Below are 10,836 nucleotides of genomic sequence, written 5' to 3' on the forward strand. Positions count from 1 at the left end.
TAAATGAATAGCCTATAATAATTCATCGTTTACCAAATGTTTTCTTTGTCCATTTATTTGTTTTTACTTACGTTGTTGATTTCATTTAATTGGGTGGTGAACGCTAATTAGTTTTCTTGATAAAAACAAATTTAATTTAGTAATTTTCACAATTGCGTGAGATGTTTAAATTGTTTTGAAGAAAGTTAACCGGTATATAAACGTTGCCATAGATCATAAATCTCTTGCAGTTGTATTGGGCGACACGTGATGCAATACACCGTTTATTTGTTAGTCAAACTTGGTTTTATGGCTGTGCTACGGTTCACTTCGGCGCGTGAACAAGGTAAGCTTGGTTTACTGTTATTGCCGATAAGTAAAATTCATTGATATAATCACACACTGTAAACTAAGATATACTATCTGCAATATCTGCGTAAATATATTAGTTTAATATATTGCATATGGAAGATCCTTTCTTAGGTAGTTAGGCCATTATTATATAACTGCACGCAAATCGTACATACACTTATAAAAATGCCAAGGGGATAAACGAGAAAACTTGTAAACCTTTTGTTTGAGTATTCGCGTTGGAAAGCTACCCTTAATTTCTTCTTTTCCTTTTTACCCGTTCTTCATCGCATTCTAGCATTTACGAACTGCAGAATAGGTTTGTGTTTGCGGTTGCGTTTACGTCAGCTTGGGGACTGGTAGGCCTACAGTTTAGCTGTTACATCAAAAGTAAGTTTTTCAGCAACTTAGTCGAGATCGGTGCTGAAAGCCACACGAGGTTTCGGTTGTCACAGAAGAAATATTTTTCAAATTTGCTGCAGTGTAAGAAAGCTTTATGTGTACAAGTGTCTTTAATATGTTTTTTGTACAGCCTACATAAATTTTGTTGCTCGTAGTTGGTTAAGTAATAAAGTTACTCAAAGGTTTCTATTTTCCGGCTGAGAAATAAAATTTTCCGGGTGTAGTTTTTAAATGCAAAATAGAAATTTTGCATTCATTAAGAGTTTGTTATTTTTCGTAAATTTGCAGTGTAATAGGCTTTTCCAAGTCGAACAATATAAAACAAGCTGGTAAAAAATCTTGTTGAGCACTTCAGTTATAGTTGAACATGTAGGATTGTCGGTATATGGATAGCCTATGATTAGTTGTGACAAACTTTTTTGCGCGAATGCACGTTATAACTGATGGAGAGCACAAATTGTAATACTGCAAAATCTTGTCGTGTGTCGGTGTAGACTGTTCTATAAAGATTGGGGAAGAAAACATTTTTTTTTAAATTTCATTTGCGTATGTTTTAGTATTGGTCCTTAGCTTACTGACCTTCAAGATGTTATTTTGGACTGATTTAGACGTTTTCTTCTTCGCTTTCCCAGTTTTAGGCTTAGCCTAAAGAATCCATTTTTTGTAATGGATTCTAAAAACAGCACCTAACTTTAAAAGTCATAACCAAAAACAATGAAATTGCTGGCAGATATTGACTGGGATAAAACTTACCATGGTAAAGAGAGATTCAAAACAGAAGAAATTTTTTTGTCTGTTCTTGCAGTTCTCAATCATAAAGATGATGCGTCAATAGAAGAAGAGCCGTTGCCTATATAATTATGGTAATACAATGGCAGATGTTATGATTAGTTTTTGAGGTCAAATATGGCGAGAAGAGCGTTAGAAGAATCCAACATGTTACCTAACTTTGTCAGAAAGTAGTGATTAGCGACCTAAAGCTGATGCCACTCTAACTTTGTTCTCTACAAAGCATGGCAATCAGCACAGCAATGCTGTAAGTTTTTAAACACAAGAAACTTTTTTTGAAAAAAAAACGGCTATCGTATCTGAAAAGCCGTAACCAAAACAAAAATGGCTCAAATAACTGTAATGAATGCAGGAGAGCTGTTTTATGTTGATAGGCATGAAAAGTTTTTTTTTACTCCATCAGTTGGGCATGTGACCACTTTTAGAACTCTGTACCAGCCAACGCATTTATTTATAGTGATAGATAGTATTATATCGTTAACTTACCTTTCGGTTATACACAACTCTGGCAAAATTGTAGCCAGTGGCGACATGAAACAAGCTGGATCAGACAGTGACATTTGTAAATTCCTAAATAAAACAAACTTGAAATTCGAACGTTGTAAATCAATTAACATGCAAGTAATGGCAACAAATTAAACGGTAACAGATGAAAATTTTTTGCACATGGAGGTCAAGGTGCGAACATGGCAACACACAGCAATGGCGGAATCATTTCTAAAGTGGGTGAGCCCACAAGTATATTTAGAATTGCGTCAAAGGGAACAAAAAGTTTAACGCAAAACTTTTACCTCAGTGGCTCTGCCCACATAGCTAAAAACACCAAAATTTTGCGCTTTTATCCTTTAAGAACCTCTTAAAAACGTCTCGAAATGTATTCTCATATTTGTATGCGTATAGTATAGTTGACTGTTTATGACGTTAACTCTTGAGACGTCGTAAAAAACGATGTTTGTTGCATTTTTTTGCAAGAATCAGCCAAGTTTTTGATAAACTTAGCTTGTATTGCGTATGGCACGTATATGTGTTCACACCATAATGAGTTTTGTAGTGTTATTTATCTCAATATTTATCTACATACAACTCGATTAGAATGTGAAAATTCTGCACCAGCAACGGCAATGGTGATCTGGTTGATTGGAATAATAGGCCGTCGAAAACTTTTTCTCAATGCTTGATAACCAGAACGACAAAGGCCGTACTTGAGGTCATCATGTTTATCACTATGGTCTTTGTTTTTGTAACAATATATCTGGAGTTTTGCCGACAAGGAATTGCAAACACGAAAAATTCGTTGAACGAAAAGGAATAAAAATGTAAAAGTAAAAACGCCTATAGGGCCCCACAACTAAACAAGCTGGTTGGTGGGCCTGGTGATAGATTGTGGCCTCGGTCCAACCGCCCCTGTTCCGCCATATATGGGCTAGCATAGACATGTCACAGGGCGACTGCAATGGCAACAAAAATTAAGTGTTGGCACGTTAACTCCAAAGTTAACTCCATTTGCAATTTATTCGGTTATAAGATTATTCTGCGAAATTGTGTCCAAATTCCAAATTGAAAGATCATATACTCAGAGTATTTTAATCCCAAGAATATACCAATTTGAAACACGTACAACTTAATACAGGTACGTATATGTACTTATAGCCAGTGTGGCACAAGTTGGAGAAAATAAGCTCGAACCAAAAAACATATCGATCATTATTCAGATGCGTTTAAATTAGATTATCATATAGCTAAACATAAAGTTGATGTTTCTTGATTGTGCTGAAATTGACTACAAAGTACATTTTATTTTCTGTCAAATGTTCTAAGAAAAGGTTTTGTTATTTTTGAAGTGGTTTATATAGAGTTTCTTTTGCAACTAGGGCGACATGTAAGCATAGACTGCAACAGTCTTCATGTTGACGACGACACCTCGCCAGGTATGTGAAATAAATTGTCCAAATTACTGTTACTGCTATAGATCAGTTGATGCTCAAGTTGGTAGTCTATAGATAAACCATTACCACAACTTTTTCGGCTGTATCGATCTGCAGTATAATACTAAAAAAATCACAGAAACAAAAAATTACAAAACTAAAAGAAATCTTTTTATTGCATCTTGTATATATTCACATAAAGGCTCGTATTAAGAATCGATTACGGCTCAGGGCCCAGTCAGTCTAACATAAAGAACTTAAAACAATTTTACATTTATTCTCTCAGATTTCGATATTTTATCACAGTTCAATATAAACAAAGGACAGCAACCATTACTTGGCGTGAACACAATAAATGGCACAACCCGGTATCAAGTGGCATATCGTCTTAGTGAAAATGCACTGTTAAGCATTCCCTCAAGGTGAAAATGTATTTTTAAATTATTACCGAATTGTACAAGATAACTTATATTATAACTACTTTATTCTATTATATAACGCTAATGTGATTATGAAATTACGGTAACAGTTTACCCATATTATTATTCTTTAGAACAATTAAATTATTTGGTGCGTATTATTTTTGTGTCATTCTTTTAGTAAAGTTCTTCCCTTTGGTCTACCTTCAGAGTATTCCTTTGTCAGTACATTCAGGGTTAAACAAAAAAGCAACAATCAACTTTGGAATTTATGGATGGTAAAGCCTGGTAGTTATTTCCTCTTTATTTTTTCTGCATATGTTATTTTTATAATCTGCCTTTATTACGGTTCCCCATCAACCACATAGTCAAATATAAAAAATTAAATTATTGCAATTGTAAACCATTAATTTGGAAACGTTGAATGAAAAAGTTACTTAAACCTGACTGTCTCCATCTTCCAATCTAAGGGTTTTATTTTAAATTCAACTTCAATAACTAAAATCAACTTCCCACACGTTCCTCCTCCTAACACAGCCGCCTATTTTTAAAAACAACCTGCGTGATCTTAATACTAACGGTGAAATAGTCACTTTTACAAGCATTTCGTTAAAAATTCCAAAATTTTGTATGTGCAATGAACTAAATGCACTAAAGTTTCTTGTCTCCATGTTTAGTTTTAACCATACAACATATACGTACAATTTTTTGGGAAACACAAACAAGATGGTAAATGTTAGTAACAAAACAATGCCTTAGTTTTTACCAGCACTTTCAGATTAGTTTAGCCCATACTCAGCAAGATTCATTATTTTTTTGTGGATTTTACCGTTGTCCCCATTTAGTAACATTTTTGATACCACCATGGACTGCAGCTTTTCCAAAGTTAGACAATTAGTTAATTTCAGTAAGAACAAACAAGTAATAGTCGCTTACTAAACCTAATTGCTTTGTCCAATATTCCAGGGGTGGCCGCGGGCAAATTTCCAGTGATAAAAATTGATATCATAAGAATTTCATCTAATATGATTTCTATTTAACTTGCTATTGTAGCGCTTAGCGATATAACAGACTAACAGAGTTTCTTAATCACATGGAGATAGTGGCAGGCTATTCCAACATTGGACTTCAAGGTTTTGAGTATAGCGTTGAACCTCCAGGAACCCCCGATCCCGAATTCCCGGGATTTCGACGTTTTTCGAGAATTTTTCTGTAATCCCGGGATTTCACCTGAATGTCAATTAATTTCGAGGCATACGATATCACATGTAAATTAACTTCTCATTCTAGATTCTAGAACAACTTATAGTGCCTGAACTATACCATTCCATTGTAATATAGTTTAAGATCAGCACTACAAGAAACAGTGAAGCATAACAGAGTGTATTTTTCTGGCAAAACCTGTAAGTTTACAGCGTGTTTTTTGGCGTTAATGTTGACGTACATTACAGTTTATCACTTAAAGCCAAACTATTAATTTTATACCCAATTCCAAGTCATAACTTCATTGCTATTAACATACTTCCCAAATATAGTCCATTTCAAACAACAAAATCTGCCGGTGAAATAACTAAGTTTTAATAAGTTTTCTAAGTTTTAAGTAATTCTGCAGCAGTTCTGCTTGATGAAATCGTGATCGCCCAATGATTAATTATTTATATCCATGCAGGTGGATTTTATGACATTTTTTGTATCTAATGCTCACCTACTAAACTCTGTTGCTTTTGTCAAACAACATTTTGTTATTACCACATCCTTGTTATTTACGTTATAGCGCTGGTGGTCGCTGTAGCTCGGACTCAGAAAGTGTTTCTGTTCTGCAGTCGAATTTCTGTACCCTAGTCCTTCGGGTAGTTTTTTAAGTTGTGGAGTTTCTATGGAGAATAGATGTATAACGAGTCTAACGACTAATGAATCCGGTGTAATCTCTCTAATTGTAGTACTATCTTATACGAATGATAACCAAAAGTAAACACACCAGTTGAAACACGTTTTACCAACGTATTCAACAGAATAAATTTTATCTTATTATTGCTGTTTCCTGAGCGGTGTCATGTCAGCATATATCCCTCTAACATACAACTTATCTACTCTGTCCTATCAATTCTTGTCGTCTTCTCACAATTCATTTCCCAAGTCTTACTTCTATACTACATTGCATTGTTTTATGTAAGTTGTGAGTCTACACTTTACCTTCTAGTTTCAAGGACATTACCTTCCAAGTAAGTCCAGCCAACTCTAAAAATTTAACCCAAGCACACCGCACGCTCAAAATGAAAGTTGATTCCACTCCATCACTACTACTAAGTATTTCTTCAAAGAAACAAAATCTCTTCACATTCTTCACAAAAACAAGGTTGTAAAAGACCAATCCTTTATCCTAAAAATCATCATTTTCCAAAAATTTTACATACAAACACATCTTTCCCAACTCTCAACGGTTTTTTTCTCGACCAGAACATCTTTTATGCCCTCAGCAACATCATTCTGTATAATTGAATTTGCACCTAAAATTTTATCGTAGGTTACAGAGAGCATGGCCACATGCCAAACTTCTTAACAAATCCCAACTTTCTGTCAATTTCCCCATACGTTAGATTTACCCATTTTCCATTTCATTTACAGTACACTAAACACTTCAAACAGTCTCTATTTTCATAGCTTTTCCTCTGTAAATCCAAGCTTTCTTCTCCCAGTAGCCTACCAAATTATCAGCACGCAGGAACTCCATTTGAATCTTTTATTATTTTCATGATCAATGTTTACACACACTTACTATGATGCGCAATCGTTACGTAATAGTCTCATCATAGTTCACCTTGCATCACCTTGAATCATAGTTTTCTATAGCTTGTCATTATTTCATCTAAAAAAACGTACAGTACATTCGAAGCTATTTTTCACAGTTTGCTTTTATTTCACCTTAAATATTTGTAGTAACCTAACTCTAGCCTAAATTTACATTTTAATCTAAATATAACTTACCTTTAATTATAGATCCTAAATAGCTAAAATCTACTTTTTGCGTAGCCATTTTCCTAACATAACCACCTAACTTTAACAATAGGCTACATAACCTAAATACGATAAAATAGTCAATACCTTCTGTAAAAGGTGAGTAAATGTTTTTAGTAGAATACCTTATAAGAATTTAGCCATACCATTCCATCTCAAACAAGTTTTTTTTTTAAACTTATAGTTGTTATCATTGAAAATGCATTTAGTAAAGTACAACGATCTTAAGCATTAACATTGATGTCGAAAAGCAACACCAGAGAATCCAAGCTCTATAATAATATTAAGCAAGGGATCATATACCTATACTCTACTCTTAATGAATATGACCTAATCTAATCCGTATAACAATTTTACAATTAAAAGTTAAACCTATGGTTAGATAGCAAAGAGGGCTTTAAATAGGGCATTAATCCCTATTAATTTCTCTCTGCATGAATTTCTTTTTCAACAGAATTGTTTATGAGTTAGGCCTATATGCTTTTTCCACCTTTGGTTACTTTCCTTCCTACTAGTTTTAGTGGTGCCAGATTTTAGTTAGAATAATTTTTTTTATGAAACCATGCGTGCTCATCACTTTAGTTTTTGATTAGAATTGGTGTTTTGTCCCGATTTTTTTTGAAATTTACAAGGCATTACAATTATAACAGTTGTTGTCGTAACAGGTTACAGACAAACAATACGGCATACTAGCAGGGATTCAAATTGATGATAGGCGCCAGTTGGTGCGTTTTGTGACACGAGATAAGCAGAATCGTATCCACCAAGTGACGTTTTCACGCTGTGCTGGTTTGTTTGATAACGTAAGTCGTAAAGCACTTTTTACCGTTATGGAATGGCAGATAAAAATAATAGAAAACGTTTACAACAATTCTTTCATTACTCAGTTACTTTATTTGAAAAACATTACTATCTTCCATACTTTTTTGTTGAAGGGCTGGCATAAAATTCTGTTAGCTGTCAAGAACAAAGAAGTTTCTCTGTATATCGATTGCGTTTGGATCGAAGATGTTTCTTTTAACCAAAGTTACCTCGCGATGGACACAAAAGGCTTTGTACAAATCGGACACATTGTGCAAAATACTTCGTATTCTATGCCGGTAGGAAATAATTTTCATGCAGACAAAGCTTTTTATAAAAAATATATATTAGGTCAAAAGTATTAGACCTATTTGCAATATATTTTAAAGCAAACTTCTTATAAGAAACTGCGGACACCCTTTGGGGAAAACTCAGGATCGTTATACTTTGCACATACCGGGCCAGGGCCGCCAGGCAAGATTTAAAAAACCTGCACGTCCTGTTTTCCATTATATTGTTTTTAAAAGTAACATATATATGTATATCCATATACGAAAAAATGCAGGATTTCGTTAAAAAACTTAGCATAGTTAGCTTTCCTGTTCCATTCTTTTACCAAACTTGACGTTCCTGCAACTTTCTCCTTATTAATTATGGTTTAAAGTTTAAACTTTAAAGCATATTTGTTTTAGGAAAAAATCATATGAAATTGTCTCTTTACTAATAACCGATCCCATACTACTGACTAAGTTTCCAAAGGTCCCAACTGAAAAAAGATGAGCATATGCTCTTGAACTAAGCAACTATTTCTAGCTAAGGTGTGACTATGTTTGTGCCTTTTTGCAGGAGCGTCTCTGAGTTTATAATGAGCTGCAATGGGGAATTTACAAAAATCAGTCTTGTAAAATACCTAATCGCGCTAGAGTCGACTCAAATAAACATTACTTACATATTCTTTTCTGAGCATGAACAATACAAATTCAGTCATCCATAAGCCAGTATTTAAATGTTGCTAACTATTGAGACATGTATAGGCCTGCTACGCGTTAATACAATAAATGCATGATAAACCCAATTGCTAAAGTTCTCTTAGCCAATATAGGCCAGGCTCCAAAAATTCGTCTAGGTGTATAAAGAAGCGTTTAGTAATCAAGTATAACGCCCTTTTTTATTGTAAATTCTTTCCCGTAAAAATATTAAATTTTTTTGATACTAAAGCAGTAACGTATACAGTGTGATGACGGCAGCGTCGTAAACATGTCGCACTGCAATGTGTTCAAACGGAAGTGTGAGGTATTCGTTTTACCTTAACGCTGAAATATGATGAAAATGAACCGACTCGGCAAATTGAGTAATTTAAAATATTAACTGGAATCAAGTAATTTGAGTAACTTTCAAGTAATTTCTTGAAGGGGTTCAGGTCAAGTAACGTTTTAAAAAAAAGTGACTCGAAAAACCGGCTCCACTCAAGTCGGTGTTAAACGTTGTCATAGCCGTTTAGACCTAATTTACTGGTATCGCTGTTTACACCTAATTTATCGGTTTCGCCTGCACGATTATATCCTAAAGTGTGATGTACCTTTTTAGGGTATCCTTACTGGTATAATTGCCTTTATCTCACTCATTGTAAATGCTTGTATTGTTCATGGTTCACTTCATTCTTTCCACTGTTGCGTGTAACTGTGACCTTTTAACTACAAGTTAGTTACGACCTCGTCTAGTCTTTGTTGTTACATACTGGCGTCCACTTATGTATGGGTTTTAAGGCGAAAATTGCAAGATTTGCTAAATTTAATTATAGAATTTTTCGACATTTGTTCAACTGTTTACTGTTCGACGTTTGTTAGCTCGTAACAGCCCATAAAAGAACTAAAATAGTTTGGTGTGTATGTTACAATGAATGATTTTTCGACTAATTTCAAGATGATGAGCGCTAATCGTGCCCCGCAGACCACAAAATCGCTACCAGTTCATCGACATTTCGAATTAGAGAACGTCAAGTTACCACGTGTTGTTTACATGCATTTTGATAGGCGATTGGCCAGGCCTGGGAACTTTACTTTCCATTATAAGAAATTTTGAGTTGCGCGAAGACAAGTTTTTCTATATCTATTTTTTTTTTGTCTACCGCCTACGCCTTCTGCAACAAAGTGCTTCATCTGTACGTCACCTGTACAAAAGCAGCGTTATGAAGGACGAATACATTTCAAGTTTAAACAATCCTGTTTCAAACTTGATATATAACTAACAACAACAACTTTATTGAGAAGTCGTTTAAAGATATTTAAAAGTTTTATTCAGTAAGTGTGTAGTGCGATATGTGCAGGGCAGACATTAGTATAACGTATCATAAACTTTAACTGCATGTCTAGGTAAAATAATACCCATAAAGAAACGCGTATGCTAAAAAACTGAACTTAAGAGTGATACGTCACGCGTGAAATAGTGCCTTCATTGTTCCGCCAGAATTCACATGCAGCTTATTTTGCACGCCCCAATTTTCTTCAGACACGGTTGTTGGCTATTGTGTTAAAGCATTTCCCACGAGCGTATCTTTTGATCTGCTCCGTTAAAATTTGACCCACGCGAAAGTTCACCCATGTGAAAGTTACACACATACATACTTAAAAAAGTTTTAAAGTTGATAAAAATCATAAACAGCTTTAAACGGCAATATTCACAACTAAACCTGTTGAAACGAGTTACTGCACAACAAATTATGCCCATGGTTGCGATAGCTGGTTTTTATTTCGATCATGACATACTTTTCAAAACATATAGTTTAAAAGAATATGCCTGCTTGTGAAAAGAAATACAGATATGGTAAGTATCAGTAATTTAAATAACACTAGCATAATAAACTATATTAACACACAAAGTAAACTCAACGAAATATAAACAACTTTATTTTATGTATTGATCATCAACCACCGAAGTGAATAGCCTCTCATTTCATTTTGAAACACTTTTATTTGCATAGTTATAAATTACATACGATACCTTTCAGATTGAACTTCAATGGATGCTTATACATTGCGATCCTGAAAGGGCTAAACGTGAAACTTGCAATGAATTGCCGCCAAAGGTATCGATTTGAAATGTTTCTAATCATTGACGTACTTTATCATGTATATATTATTAACTTGTGTACTTTT

The 10,836-nt window shown here is 34.3% G+C and overlaps 1 protein-coding gene across 2 annotated transcripts; it reads left to right on the forward strand.

The window, feature by feature from the left end:
• The first annotated feature begins 223 nt into the window (after positions 1-223).
• On the forward strand, positions 224-10,836 carry LOC143448773 (collagen alpha-1(IX) chain-like). Of its 2 annotated transcripts, XM_076948637.1 has the most exons (7): positions 224-325; positions 3,393-3,449; positions 3,733-3,868; positions 4,047-4,143; positions 7,546-7,683; positions 7,816-7,980; positions 10,689-10,836. In XM_076948637.1, exons 1-7 carry the CDS (start codon positions 250-252, stop codon positions 10,776-10,778), a joined length of 759 nt encoding a protein of 252 aa, XP_076804752.1. In that variant the 5' UTR covers positions 224-249; the 3' UTR covers positions 10,779-10,836. The 2 variants fall into 2 exon arrangements, with proteins under 2 accessions (XP_076804752.1, XP_076804753.1); XM_076948638.1 differs by lacking the exon at positions 3,393-3,449 and having other exon boundaries at positions 243-325.

This window comes from Clavelina lepadiformis, chromosome 3 (genome assembly GCF_947623445.1).
Source record: "Clavelina lepadiformis chromosome 3, kaClaLepa1.1, whole genome shotgun sequence".
In the NCBI taxonomy this organism is placed as follows: Eukaryota; Metazoa; Chordata; class Ascidiacea; order Aplousobranchia; family Clavelinidae; genus Clavelina; species Clavelina lepadiformis.

What these genes read in the sequence shown, in the direction of transcription:
- LOC143448773 (XM_076948637.1), top strand. Translation starts at nt 250, where the DNA reads ATGCAATACACCGTTTATTTGTTAGTCAAACTTGGTTTTATGGCTGTG. An exon ending in TGACGACGACACCTCGCCAG is followed by an intron (nt 3,450 to 3,732) that starts GTATGTGAAATA and finishes TTATTCTCTCAG; the next exon opens with ATTTCGATATTTTATCACAG. An exon ending in AACTTTGGAATTTATGGATG is followed by an intron (nt 4,144 to 7,545) that starts GTAAAGCCTGGT and finishes TTGTCGTAACAG; the next exon opens with GTTACAGACAAACAATACGG.